Source organism: Diplotaxodon limnothrissa, linkage group LG3 (genome assembly GCF_057381915.1).
Source record: "Diplotaxodon limnothrissa isolate DT_005_m linkage group LG3, D_limnothrissa_male_GT1.1, whole genome shotgun sequence".
Lineage (NCBI taxonomy): Eukaryota > Metazoa > Chordata > Actinopteri > Cichliformes > Cichlidae > Diplotaxodon > Diplotaxodon limnothrissa.
In genome coordinates, this window is record NC_140598.1 from 40,098,462 (window position 1) to 40,113,483 (window position 15,022).

General features: G+C 42.0%; 2 protein-coding genes across 5 annotated transcripts in view; both read right to left on the bottom strand.

Moving 5' to 3' along the window:
• Positions 1–606, bottom strand: part of LOC146635827 (uncharacterized) — a 62,002-nt gene extending 61,396 nt beyond the window's left edge. The window contains exon 1 of the mRNA XM_085349099.1: positions 530–606. The gene's annotated coding sequence lies outside the window, so the exon portion shown is untranslated. The remainder of the gene's footprint in view (positions 1–529) is intronic.
• Positions 607–5,276: 4,670 nt separating this feature from the next.
• The window catches only part of LOC146635828 (uncharacterized), a 93,017-nt gene continuing 83,271 nt past the window's right edge, over positions 5,277–15,022 (bottom strand). For 3 of the 4 annotated variants that reach the window (XM_085349090.1, XM_085349083.1, XM_085349085.1), the window contains 7 exons: positions 12,322–14,961; positions 12,154–12,232; positions 9,405–9,515; positions 6,888–7,178; positions 5,838–5,954; positions 5,630–5,751; positions 5,278–5,540 (listed from right to left, as the gene is read on the bottom strand). In XM_085349090.1, the coding sequence (XP_085205216.1) occupies positions 5,466–5,540; positions 5,630–5,751; positions 5,838–5,954; positions 6,888–7,178; positions 9,405–9,515; positions 12,154–12,232; positions 12,322–14,961 (3,435 nt within the window). In that variant the 3' untranslated portion in view covers positions 5,278–5,465. Of the gene's footprint in view, positions 5,541–5,629; positions 5,752–5,837; positions 5,955–6,887; positions 7,179–9,404; positions 9,516–12,153; positions 12,233–12,321; positions 14,962–15,022 lie in introns of all 4 variants that reach the window. The other variant, XM_085349084.1, reaches the window with a different exon arrangement.

A 15,022-nucleotide genomic window follows, 5' to 3' on the forward strand; every position in this document is an offset into this window, starting at 1 on the left:
TTGTGGAGGACAAAGGATTCAAAAGATTTGTTAAATCATTAAATCCTAGCTATGTTCTCCCCACTAAAAAGGTCATAAAAGCAGTGAAAATTTAGTTTTTACAGAATAAAATGTGAACAGGCAGGACTGAGGCTCAAAGCCTCAGTGTGTAGCTGTCCATACCTCAACGTTACAAAAGCACAACCACTGTCCACACCCCAACCACACCTCACCTCACAGTAAATGATCATTTCCATTTCAAGCATTTCCAAATAATCATTTCCCATACTGCCACTATAAATATACACAGTATACTGCCATCACTACAATATACATGTTTTACACACTCCTTTTGTTGTTGACATTTACAGGCTGTGTGCAAAATGCCACACTCTTCAAATTCATGCCAGCTATTATTTTTACGTCCAGTAGGTGTCCTGCTAGAGCAAATGAAGCTTCATGAAGCTTCGCGTTGGGGTGAACCAATTGGATGAAAAGCTTCAGTGCTTCATGGGGCTTCATCTGCCCATCACTAACTCGGGGTACATACCGTGCTTTATATGTGTGGAATCCGTTTGTTCTGATGTGCTCAAATGAATCCTCACGAAGAACTTCTTGCAATCTACAGCTTTGCTAACGGAAAGGAAACGCTAACCACGTGACCCAGCGCAACGATTTCCGTTTCAATGGTCTGCCTTCAAAATAAAAGCACGAAGGGAAACGACAACTTTCAAGATACTGTCGTAATTCCACTAACGCATTCCGTGCATCATACTATTGATATTATTCTTATTATTAGAAGGAATTAGCACTTGTTTTTCTTTTTTAAAATTTGTTTAGTTTTTAGAAAAATACAACTGTGAGTTCTAAATGTTTTATTGAGTGTGTTATTGGAAGTTTCACTACATCTTTCTCTGTGATGGCTTATAGTGGCCGCAGGATAAGTGTACTATAATTAATTTTTCACACGGTGGCGCTATTTCCATAGGAAAACAACTCATATATAAATGTCCTTGATGATGATCTATCATATCTTTTTTTACCACTATAACACAGCCTGCATTTTAATATGTGAAATTACTTTTACACCCCATCACCAATGCTGCACAGATAAATTTTACATTATAAAAATATAATTTATGTTGTGACTGTGAGACATGAGTAAGTTTGCGAAAAGGAAGCATGGCAAAGGGGGGAAATAAGGTATGATTCTCCCTGAAATAAGCTTTCTGCCAAATAATTATAATACTAATGCAGTCACAAGTAATAATATCACAAGTTCCCCTTTTATTCATAAAATTTTAATATATTGAATGATGACTGCTTAGTCCTCCGTAAAGATGGAAGCCCCGATTTGCAGACGCTATGCGCAGAGGTTTGGGACCACAAGTCTTATTGTAAACATACCACGGCAGATCCGACGATGTTTCCATGAACATGCTTTTCAGCATCTCTTTATTGACCACAAGCAGAAAACAAGCAGAAGAGAACAAGAGTAATAGAATAAACAACATCACAATGATATATGGGAATATGACAGTAAATACTAAATATTAAACATTATTGTGCAGCACATAAGATCAACAGAACACAGTGTGCTTTGAGGTAGGAGCCAAAAGGGGTGTAGTTTGTGGGTGTGATCACCCGTGTGTACACCTGTGAGCATGAACGCGCTTGTTTTTTTAAAAGGTTCCTTCATGTAATGATCTGCTAGAGGGTGGGGGGGGGGGGGGGGGCACAGCCCCGTCCTCCAGGGCATGAAGCAGGTATGGAGGAGATCAAAACTCCAGACATCCAGAGGCCCCCAGAACACAAGAGACCAAGGAAGACCCACAGAGGGGCAGCTGCGCCACTGTCCCTGAAAGAGCTGAGGAGAGTCCCAGATGAGGGCTCACTCAGCAGGAGCGGAGCAGAAGCCAGGGGGAGTTGCAGTGATGTGCCCGTGAGCTCCGCCGGCAGCCAGCTGTGCCTGAGTGACCGAGCCTCAGGCCGAGGGCACCCTACCTCCGAAGTGGCCCGAGCGAGCCCCAGGCTCCAGGCCCTGATAAGCGGCCGCCAAGGAGTGAGCCGGTGTGTACCTGGACGCCCATCCCCGGACACAAAGAACCACCAACGCACCGATGTCTGAGGGAGTCCGCCACCGGCAGGGGAAGTGGTGGTGGGGGGAGATAGGCCTCCATACCTTGGAGGGCCTGAGATGTCCCCAGAGAGGTGGCGTCTGATACCCAACCTGACATATAGACACAGACATACAGACACAAACATCCATTACCACCCTCATGCTCTCATTACTTTTGAAAAGTCAGGTCAAGGCTCCAAAAGCCCAAAGGCGAAATGAGGGTGGCAGCTCACAACAGTTTTTGTTTGCTACATGTATCATTTTAGTTCAGCTGGGTGTCTTTCCTTTTGTTATATTCCTTTAAGAGTTCAAAATGTGTTAATTACATAAATAAAATGTAATTTTCTCTGTAGCACTTCATGGATTTCATAAGCAACACACCTTAGTTGCTCTGTGGATTCTTTTAAAAAGCAGCTGAAAACTTTTCTTTTCAAACAAGCCTTTTGTTGATCTACGTATTTTATATTCTTTACATTCTTTACATTTGATCTTTTACATTGTGTATAATGTCTATTGATTGTATTGTTTAATTTAATATTTGTGTACAGCGCTTTGTGACTGACTGTCTGTGAAAAGCGCTTAATAAATAAACTTTAATTACTTTAGTTGTTCACACAAAGCATAAAGTAAAAGAAACTATATATACAGTGTTATCTTCATTTTAGATTTCAAAAAGTATTTGCGGCTCCCAGTGTTTTTTTTGCGTGGAAACCGGGTCCAAGTGGCTCTTTGGGTGTTAAAGGTTGCTGACCCCTGGCCTAGGCCATCTGCTATGGTGTTGTCTGCGGGGGCGGCAGCATCTCTGCTGGGGACAGGAAGAGAACAGGCTGATATGGAGGGCCAGCTCTGTTCTAGGATGCCCTCTGGACCCAGTGGAGATGGTGAGTGTTAGGTCTAAACTTGCGGACCTCGCTGTCTCAGTGGCCTGTTACTGTGAAGGAAGCAAGACACTCAGAGCTCCATCGGTTTTTACTTGCAAGGGAAGTCCGGTCAGGTCTAGAGTTGTAAGCTCTTCACCCGAACTCAGCCAACTCTGAATTCGGCCTCCCCTCACAGTCCTTTTATCAACAACAGTAGTTACACAAACATTTCATTTATCATATGACAGTTAAGACACTCACATGTGAACATGTACGTCTGTGATGTGTGTGTGTGACATTTTCTGCTACACCACATATCACTGTGACCTTTCACTGATGTCCCTAGTCACCCCATGTATGGCGTAACCTTTTAACGAACCAGTGTGTAGAAAACAGAGGTGAGCAGTCTTGCTAAAGATCTAATCATCTTGCACAATGACAACCATATTGATCTACAATTCTCTAACAGTGAGTGACAGGAGAATGGAGGCTAAGCTGTCATCCCTGTTGGACAGCATCTCCCAGCCCATGCAGGAGACTCTGACAGCACTGAGCAGCTCCTTCAGTGGCAGGCTCTGGCACCCATGATGTGGGATGGAGAGATTTTGCCGGTCTCTCCTTCCTACAGCTGTCAGACTCCACAACAAAGATTTTGCAGCTGACCAAACACACAAATCCACACATGTGCAATTCTCTTTTTCTGACTAAATTGTATTTTATTCTGTTTTATTGTGTACAGTATCTTATTCTTATTATCATATATTCCAGTATTTTTTCTAAATTTTCGCTGCTGTAACATTGCACTGTCCAGTTTTGGCTTGTTAGATTATAATATTATTTTATGCCATGTGATACCCCTAATTAAAGATTGTGAATTATTATGTAGTTTTAGTTTGCATTATTCTCCTGAATTAGAAGAAGCTGATAACTATTGCATCAGTTAAACTGATTTGCATTAAAGTAGACTGCTGATTTATTGTGAATGAATGATATTGTTTTATGATGCATTATACTGCTGAGTTATAAGAAATACTGTTTGCAGAAAGTCATCGCCTTATTTGTCTGATTAGAAGAGAACAGAACATACTGGAGTTTTCTGCCCCATCTCAGCAGGAGCAGATAAACAGGGAGCCAAGGTCGTAGCTTAGGCGCTGTGTGAGAGAAAGCATGTGAATGTTTAGGCTTTTATGATAAGGTGGAGGCACCAGAGGCTATAAGAGTTTGAGCAATGCTCCACCATTTTGAGATCTGAGACTGTCTGCATCAGTGTCCATCTCCCACGCGTGTGATCATTAAAATCATCGTTTGACTCAACCCGACCGGACCAGTGTTGTTATTGCGGTTTTTCTCTTGTCTCCATCCCCAATAATTTTGAACCTAACAGGCTGTAACTAAACAAATTTCCCACGTGTGGAACTAATAACGGTTATATAAAAATAATAAAATTATAGCACACCAGAAAGATAGTCAGGAATTCTGTGTCATCAAAGATGAAAAAACAGGGTGACACAAAACAAAGGTGCGTGAGAAAGAATCATATACTCTGATGAGGGGACTGATTTATTTTAAATAAATGTACCACTGATGGTCTACTTGTCCTGTTTGTGTTTTGGGGTCTTTGTGTCCGGTTGTCTGAGTGCTTTCCCATTCTCATCTCCAGCCCCACACCTACTATGAGAGGAGGTTAAGCAGATGTGTTGTTCTCACAAGGCACTGCTCCACCTCCGCACAGTGTATTTACATCTCAGTGCCTTCAACCAGCCTCAAACAAACTCTGGGCTTTATTTACTGACCTCTAGTGGCAGTAAGGTGACATTGTTTTTTTGAAATTAGATTTTGCCGTTTTCCATTTGGCATCGTAAACCAAGATTTTGTGTTCTTCTCCGTTAAGCACACTGATTTGCCATGTAATGAAATGTGGTATGTATAATATTACTGTCTCAATGTTAAAATGCTGGGTTAAAGAGTGAAAACAACGACACAGACACTTAAAATTCTCTTAAGCCTTAAACCTCTCTTATCAAGAGTTCAGCTTTCTCATTTTGAACCTCACAGCTTCTGACCGAATTTGGTGGTTTGTTCAGCTTCAAACTTGAGCCAGTGAGTCTGGAAAGTGTGAGACACACTCAGGTTGATGGACCCTTTTCTTCTAAAGAAACTGAAGCCAAAGATGTAAATGACCAAAAAAAAAAAAAAGATTTAATATACTATTAACACCTGTCAGGTACCTCCTGATGACCTGTTAAGTAAATTTATTAATTTTTCAATAACATTTTCACATAAAAGATAAAATAATAACAACATTTTAAAACTGTGCTCTTCACCAGCCTGTACAAACAAAAACAAAACATTAACTGAAAGGCTGGGAGACAATTTATGAATGAAGACATATCATTTACAACAAAAGGTACCACACGGTGATTAGTTTAGTTTCTGAACTAGTAGGATCAAAAACATTGGCTTGTTCTCCACAGTGATGTGTTAAAATAATCAGTAGATCAGGTCCATCAGTCAGAAACGGAGCCTTGAGACATCTGAGATGACGTTTTTGAAGCTCTTTGTCGACGTTTCTCATAATATTTCTACAAAAAAAAACAGAAAAGTGAGAAACCAAACATCGTTAGGCCAAGAGTGTGATTTTGTGTACTGAATGGTGTGTGCGCATGCGTACCTGCAGGTTGTTGTAGTGTTTCTGGCTGCAGCAGTGGAGTTCCTTGGCGGTCTTCTCATTCAGGTAGAAAACAGAGCAGATGTTACAGAAAAATCCTGATTTTTGGATCACAAACTCCTGACCTGCAGAGGAGTAGAAACAGGAAAATTAGACAAGTGTTAACACAGCATTTGAATCGCGTGCGTGTGTGTTTATGTGTGTGTCTCACCGAGGGGGCTATTGGGGTTGAACTGAGGCAGTCTGAAGTCTGCTACAACACACGGAGACTGAGAGCGAGATCGCTTTGCCTCAGGTCCAACAAGCTCCCTCCTGCGTTTGCCCACAACTGAAAATGGAAAGAGCGACACATTAATCATCAACAAATCTGCTGCAGGAGCCACCGGGTTTGTAAAATATTAAAATATAACTTAAGTAATTAAACAAATGATTTTTGATTTATTTGAAAAGGTGAAATGTTTGTCAGCCACTTTATTAGGTACACTTGTTTGACTGCTCATTAATGTAAATCTCTAATCGGCCAATCACATGGCAGCAACTCAGTGATCTAGGTATGTAGACATGGTCAGATGACCTGCTGAAATTCAAACTGAGCATCAGAATGAAGAAGAAAAGTAATTTCGTGGACTTAAATGTGGCATGTTTGCTAATCTTAGCATTTCACTGATGGGATTTTCCCAAAGAAGCATCTCTAGGGTTTACACAAAATCGTCTGAAAGACAAAATGAGCAGCAGTTCACTGGAAGAAAATGCACTTTTGAGTTCAGATGAGAATGTAATAACTCAAATAAACACTTATTACAACCAAGGTATGCAGAGGAGTATCTCTGAACACACAGCACATCCAACATTGAAGCAGATGAGCTGCAACAGCAGAAGACCACACTGGGTTCCACTTCTCTAAGCTAAGAACGTAAAACTGAGGGACCAATTCACACAGGATCAGCAACGCTGTAAAAGAAAAAAAAGTCTCCATTTCTGCTGTGACATTAGGATGGCAGGGTCAGAAAGCTTGGATCCATCCTGCTTTGTATCAAAATTTCAGGCGGATGATGGTGTGGGATATATTCTTGGCACACACTGGGGCCCTTAGCACCAACCACAAAACATATTACCACCACCACAAGGTAGTGGAAATGCATCTCAAAGCTATTAGTAGGCTAACAGAAGCAGGCTATACAATTTTTCTTTTTATATTCAGTTTACTGTGTTTTCGCTGTCAGAGTGATGCATTTTGTTGATTTAAAGCAGCTCTTTGTACCTTTAATGCCAACCGTGCTCCATCCATCCTTCTCCTCTCCCTGCTCTGTCTCCTTATCAGGACACGTAGACTCTGGCTGCTTTCCAGCAGGGGCAGGTGCAGCATCAGGCTGGGTCTCTGCTTCCTCTTCGGTCCTCTGGCTCTCCGCCTGGCCGTCACCTGGCGGTGCAGATGAGTCTCGGTCCTGTGATAAAGTGGGATTAACAGAAGCTGGAGGCAGTGGTTCTGTTGTTTCCTCCTCTTCCGTCTCATCTTTTGTGCTCTCTGGTTTCCCTCTAGCAGATTTTCTCACTGTGGGAGGAAACAACAGATTAATTAAGCTTCATGTCTCAGAGCTCTGACACGACTTTATCCCAGATGCCAGCCACTGGAGAATATATGTACGGATGTTATGCATTTAAAATACAAAATATGAGTAACTGTATTCCATTATAGTTACTCCTTAAATAGGTGATAATTTATTGAAATAAATGGATTAAACTGCAGTATTTTTCTGTTTCATATGTTAGGCCCTCTCTACTTTTGGTACATTGCTGGAAACCCAAACAAAACACACAATGAGAGGGTCTAATGTAAGTGTCCTGTGTATGTGCGCCAGTTACACGACCTGGAGCCAGCACAAGAGATGGAAAGTTGATTCTGAAAGCAGAGCCTTTCAGCGCCGGCAGCGGGAGACTGAATATATGTTCACAGACATGCTGGTAAACCCGTGTGTCTTATTAGTGGAGCTAATGTGGCTGTAATTAAGGAATTTAATTTAAGACGAGACAAAACGTCAGAATAAGCCGAAAAACCTAAATGCAGAGCAGAAACTACAGAAAGTAGAAGAGCTAAAGAAGAATCTGACATGTCAGCAGACTTTTTTCACCAGAGCAAAATCACAAAGTGAAGCTGTTGTGAAAGCAAGTTTTATTGCATCAGAGGAGAAAGCCACATCAGCCTTGCACTCTGAAGAGCTTCATGATGAAGGTGTGCAACATCTTGTGTCCAGACAAAACGCAGATTTTGGCAAATGTGAGCCTGAGCAGAAACGTATGTCAAAGTGTAACCGACATGAAACTGCTCTGGGACAAACTTGTTGGACTCACAACAGATGGAGCGCCGGTGTTGTACGGTGAAAAAAAGCGGACTAGTCAGCAGGATGTGAGTAAAGATGCAGGAGGAGAACTGTACCGGTGAGTTAACAGCATATCACTGCATCACACACCAGGAAAGGCTGTGTGGTAAAGTCCTAAAAATGGAGCATGTAATGATCACCGTAACGCAAACCGTAAATTTTATCTGAGCTAAAAGTTTAAATCACCGTCAATTTCAGTCTTTTATGTGGGAAATAGATTCAGAGTTTGCCGACATTCCTCATCATACAGAGGTCCGCTGGCTGAGTTGGGATAAACGTTCTCAATAGAGTTTTTGAGCTCAGCAAGGAAACCTGTCAGTTCATGGACATGGCATGTATGATGTGGTGAAGGCATTTCAAGTGAAGCTGTCACAAATGCACCAGTGCAACCTGCCTCACTTTCTCTGTTGCCAAGTAATGTTGAACCAAGTCAGCGCACTTTGCTGATAAACTGAGCGCACTGAGCACGCACGGTGCTTTGGTGACTTTGAAGAATTTCGAGCTGCTTCACAACCCACGTACAATTGACGTGGAAACTGCACCTGTGCAGATTCAGATGGAGCTGCATTCTAATGGGAGAGTTCTCAAGGAAAAGTACGACACACCATCAACTAAACACTGAATGGCCCTTGGGTTATTAGTTCCACTCCTGAAGCAGTGCCCAGCTCCGTCTACATGCGGCTCCAACCTTGTGAATGCTTTCATTTATTTTTTCTGGGGTTTTGGCAGCATGTTCATATTTCTAACTTGCAGAATTTTGACAGGATATATTTTTATGGAGAGCAAAATATTTAAAATTAAAGTTGTTTTTTTTTAAGTTTATTTAATCTGGAATAATATTCCTGTCTGTTTTTAATTCATATTCATGTTTAAAAAACATTGTTTTAGTGTTCAGTAAATGTTTATCTTGTTTGGCCCGCGACCTAAAGTGTGCCTTGATGTTTGGTCTCCTGTGCAATTGAGTTTGACACCCCTGGTCTAAAGGCTCCAACCTAAAGAAACATCTGGAAGTTCTTTTTTAAAAACTAACGTTAGCCTGCTGCAACTACCTTGCTTTAGTTGTGGTAGCTTCCTGGGTTATGTGCCACTTCAGTATCTACGTGACTTATTACTATTACTGAAGGCTACTCGCCACCGAGCAAACATCTTATCTTATGTTAACATAAGTCTTTTCTCCCCTACAGTAAATATATTGTCTATTCAGACAGATTTGGGCTTACAAGCCAAAAACAAACAGGAATTTGCAGGATGTGATTGCTACATTCATGTAGTTGTGAAAAGCAATGACAGTATATTAAGTAATCCAAAGTATTCAGAATACGTTACAAACTACATTTTGGTGCATGTATTATGTAATCTGTAGTGGAATACATTTTAAAAATAACCTTCCCAACACTGACCCGGGGTCTGCCTGGTTCTCTTCCTGGGTCGACCTCTTGTCCTGGTAATTACCGCCTCCTTCTCCACAGTCTCTCCCACCTCGTCCACCATCACAAAATTGAAACTCTCCTCTAAAACAAGAAATGAGAGGTCACAGGCAGTATTGACAGTAACAACTTTCATTTCTTGTTGAAATATACCCAAGTTAAATGCTGTCTTCTAACAGGGCGATGTGGGAAAATCTCCATTTAAATAAAACTATTTCTGTCAAGCATAAAGTTTCCTGTTTCTCCTAAGAGATGATATAGGATTAAGTTTAATCTAAATGCTTTTGTTGAAGTTGAACTAGTTGAATGAGACAATTTTCAGCAGGGTAGATGACTACCTTAGTTAGGCACACTCAAATTTTTCAAGCGCCTCACTTAACACTGCAGTTTGACATGTACACTTTTTTTGCAAACTAGGCCTGAACTTTTACCTAGAAATGAGTCTACCTACTATGTGTGTGTGTGTGTGTGTGTGTGTGTGTGTGTGTGTGTGTGTGTCTCGACCTCAAATGCACTCTGTCTCCCCTCGCCAACTAAACTCATGACCTCTTACCAGACAGAAGCCACTCTCATATGTGTAACAACCTAACTGAAACTATATACGGAATGTATTGAATAAATGCTTTAATCAAATGCCACTAGATACAGTTTGTAACTATATACATCCAGAGAGAGGGCAACTGAAAAGCCAACACACTAAGTAGCTGATTAGTACGTTATTATAAAAAACAAACAAAATAAACAAATATTTAGACAGCCAGTCCTTCAGTGATGAATATCAATGATATTGATGATCAATGATGGCCTTATGGAACTCACACAGTGGAGCCATTTTCCCCAGTGTTTTACATATTTCTCATACTCAAAATTCACTAAAATAAGTAATCTTTTCCATATTATGAATCTCCAAAGTTACATCAATATAGCTGTTTAATGTTGGTGGATCCTTTTGGTCAGTGCCTTTTTATTTGCAGCTAGCAGCACACAAAGTAAGTATTTATACATACCCTTTATGTCTGAGGGTATGTATTCTAAAAATATGGATTTGAAATCAAAGTGTAAATATGTACTAAATATGTTTTGCATCACTTTATGGACTTCTATCCAGTAATTCTTAATATTCTTACAATCCCAAATTATATGGTAGTGGTGTGAGGTTTCGTAGCCACAGTTCCTCCAACATTCACAACTTCCATCATCATAATGCGCCTTTAAAGCTGGGGTAATGAAAAAACAAGCAAAACTTTTCTAGCAGAACTTCCAAATATGTGATTTTGTTCTTCTCCAATGAAAAGAACAAATGTTTTGCCATTCCTCTTCTGTAATCACCAGACCTCCCTCTTTCTCCCATCTTTCTTTTATATACTTGGTTGAATAATTGCTGAGATCATGAAGACTTTTGTATATTTGTGAGATTACACCTTTCCTAATTTCTGACTTATGAGCATTTAAAAAGAGTTGGATAAATGGCCTCGCTGTAGTGGGTATTTGGTTTTTAATGTTTCGAGTATAAAAGTTTCTTAACTGTAAGTATCTATAGTGGTTTTGGTTTTCTAAATGAAATGTTTGCTTTAAAGTTTGGAAACTCACAATTTCATCTTCCTTTACAATACCGCATATCAATGTAATTACTTTACCTATCCAGTTTTTAAAACTAGGGTCTACATGAGGTGAAGGGAGCCACCAGGCTGAAGAAGGAGTCCTATCTGGCTTGGTTAGCCTGTGGGACTCCGGAGGCAGCTGACAGGTATCGACAGGCCAAGCGGAATGCGGCTCGGGCAGTGGCTGAAGCAAAAACTCGGGTGTGGGAGGAGTTCGGAGAGGCCATGGAAAAAGACTTTCGGACTGCCTCGAAGAGATTCTGGCAAACCGTCAGGCGTCTCAGGAGGGGAAAGCGGTGCTCTACCTGCACTGTGTATAGTGCTGGTGGAGCGCTGTTGACGTCGACTGAGAAAATTGTCAGGCGGTGGAAGGAATACAGGCCGTTGGGTGAGAAAGCCGAGAAAGAGAAAGCTGATTCTGATGTGTCGGGTCCGCTCTGTGTTTACGTCTTTGTGTGGAATCTGTTTACCTGCTCTCTCATTTGCTGTTTGGTGGTTGTTGAAATAGTTTTGTGAGCTTTGACCTGAGATTCTGGTGTTTCTGGCAAAATACATTTATATTTAAAACTCTATTCAGGATTTAATGAATCAATATCGCTTAATTCAAGATACTCAACTCTCTCTATCCACCTGCACTTTCAAACATGTACTAAAGACTACAGGAATATCTGGACTTTCAGAGTTGCAGAGACTTTTTTTTCTTTTTTTTTTTTTACTCGAACAGCTGGTTGCACCGGTGTGACCTAAGGTTTATTTTAGTCGCACCATTGAAAAATTTGGTCACATTTGTGACGCACTCTAGAGCCCTGCCAACAAAAACTATGCTGTACACATTCGCTTCTCCTCCACAAAATCTGACCGTGCAAATCAAACTCTGTTCAGGTGGTTTGAGTATGTGACTAGGATGCCTCCTGGGCAACTCCTAGGTGCTGTGGTTTACTGTACTGTACTGAACAGCAGAACAGGCTTTCTTGTTCAAGGTCATTTGTGTCCTATTGGGAGGAGGCCCCTGGGCAGATCCAGCAATGAGGCTATCAGGGAAGTCTGAACTTCCGACTGCCCCCACGACCCGAACTCGAACAATTAGTTAAAAAAATGGATGGATGGAGAATGAAACTGACCTGTTTCATCATGTTTGCGTTTAGCAGATCCTGATGTCTTCTCTGCTTCCTCTTCTACCTCAGCTGCTGTCGCAAAAGTCTAAAAACAAAGACACAAAATCACGACCATCGAGTTTTCTGTTTTTACTAAAGAGGAAACAAAGATGCTCAAATAAATCTCAACATTACCGCTATGTCTGCGGCCTCCACCGATTGGCTCTCCTGTGTTGGTGGGCGGGGCTCCACTGTGCTTTCCTCTGCCTTTTCCCCCTCCTCCTCATCTATTTCAACAATCTCATCCAGAGTGATGAGCTCTGCAGGTTCTCCCTTGGTGATCTCCCTGCTCCAGTCCTGACCCTCCACTGCTTTTTCCTCCCCAGCATCATCTGCTCCCACCTCATCCAGAGTGACCAGCTCCAGGGTGTCTTCCTCCAGATTTGTTTTTTCTTCTGGTGCAGCAGCCTCACTTTGGGACCCAGTGGCCTCTTTAGTATCTGTTTTTGGCTTCTCTTCCTTCGTTGCTGTACCAGACTCGTCTTCAGCAGATAGAGCATCACTAACCTCAGCAGTGTGATCCAAACACTCCTCTTTATCGACCACCTCCTCATCATCTGCATTTTTTGGCGATGCTGAGTCTTTATCGTCTTTAGGCACTGTTGGCTCTTCTGTATTCTGGTCTTTCAAAGGCTCATTGTCAGCCGTCTCATCCTCAACCGAGTCAACAATCTGATAAATGGCCTCCTCCTCATCAGCCACTTTACTAGATGCAGCATTCTTCATGGCAGCTTGTTTTTTAGTTACTTTAGTGTCCTTCTTTGGTCTTCCCCTTCTTCTTTTTTCCGGAGTTTTGGCCCGTTCATCCTTAATAACTTCATCCTGCACTGGGTCTACTATTGTAAAGGTGGCATTCCCCTCGCTCTTCTTTGTTGGTGTGCTCTGTTTCACTTGAGTCTGCTGAGGTTCCTCCTTGATTGGTTCCTGAGAATCTCTGGCAGGTGTCGGCCTCCTTCTCGTTGGTGTCTTGTCTTTTTTTGAGACGTCTTCTTTAGTTTCTCTTCTTCCTCTGGTTGACCTTGTTGTGATGGTTGGTTCGTTCATGGCAGCCTTACCCTCCACTGAGTCTAGGATCTCAGACGTAGATTCCTCTTCCCTGACGGCTTTTATACATGCAACTGTGGAAGTTGGCGTCTTTTTATCTTCTTTGTTTCCTCTGGCCGACCTCCTTCTACCAGGCCTCTCTGTGGTGGAGACATCTTGAACAAATTCATCTTCAACAGAATCCACTACCTCAAAGATCATCTCCTCCTGTGTCTCTTTCTCCTCTCTTTTAGATGTTCTTGTTCTCGGTCTACCCCTCCTTGTTGGTCTTTCAGCTCGTTTAGCCACTTCAACGTCTTTCTTGGTTTTTTCCTCCTTGTTCTCAGCCTCTGCCTCGGTCTCTGTGGTCGGTGGCTCTTCTTCCACAGAATCAATTACCTGGTAAGCTTCTTCCTCTTCTTCAGTTCCTTCAGTGACTGCTTTCGAAGTATTAAGTTTCTTCTCGTCATCTTCTCCTCTGGTGTGATCATTGACTGAATCTAACTTCTCAGAGGCTTTCTGTTTAGTAACATCTGCTGAACTGCCTTTGTTTTCTTGTTCTTCATTATTTGGAGTTTGGCAAAATGCTTTGGAAGCTTTGCTTGATTTTTCTGAGAGCATCTCCTCATTCATTTCTTTTCCATCTCCACTGGACCTTGGAGTTTGGTTCATGCTTGGATCCAACCCTTCTTTTTTATCAGCTGCATCTGGTTCTTGAATCTTTTCCTCAGACAGCTGCTTTGCTGTGGTACCTTCATCTTTGACCAGATGACTGTCCGCTTGGACTGTACTGGCTTGGTCTTCACTAACGTTGTCTATCACATAGAGAGGAGCATCCGTTTCAGTTTTACTGGACTCCTCTGAGCCTTTATCATCAATGCTGTTCAAGACCTGACTTTCCCCCTCATGCAAACTCTGGGTTTGCTCAGGCCCTGATGACTCTGTTTTAGTCTCTTGGTTTGAGTCTTCATCTATCTGTTCATCTGTTAGCTCGTCGATCGAATCAAGGATCTGGTAACTTTCACCATCATCCTCCTCCTCCTGTGGATATTTCCCTGCATTGTCTTTTCCCCCATCTTCTTTGCTTTTCTTTGACTCTTTGTGTGCGTCATCCTTACATTCAGTCTCCAGAGTCTGTGTTTGGCTCTTCATCCCTAATCCCTCTCCCTCTGCAGGTGGTTGTGTCTCTGATGATGTTTCCACTTTAGTTTGATTTTCCTTTGCTGACACTTTGAGGTCAGACTTTGTTGCTGCACTCTCCTCTGTTAGCTCTGCATCAGCGGTTGATGCCATTTTTGATGAACGGGTCCTATAACCCGAGGACGAAGAATGCGACAATTTGTCTGGAGGTTTGCTTAGCTGCGTTTTCTCACCAGAAAAGGAAACAGGCTTACTGACACTCACAGAGGATTCGGGTTTGGTGGAGTCAAATGAGTCTTTACTTTTTCGTAGTGAGGAGGTTGAACTGCTTTTCTCAGAAAATTTCGTGGGCTTGGATGAGGGAGAGGCTGAGCTGCTGGAGTCTTTGGAGGACCCTGCTGAGGTTCGTTTGGAAGCAGGAGATGCAGCTGAGCTTTGACTTTCTTTATTCTTTGTGGACTTAGTTGAAGAGTCGCTTTCACCATTGGGGTCTGCGTCTGCTGCATCATCGTTAATTTCATCAACAGTGACAAAGTTGTCTACATTGAAATCCGGCTCACCAAAAGGGCGGCTCTCTGAAGAAACTTTCTTCTCTAAATTATCAACTTGAACCTAGATGGAAAAACCAAAAACAGTCTGTGGAGCCATGAAACAGCTTACACTATAATCAGAG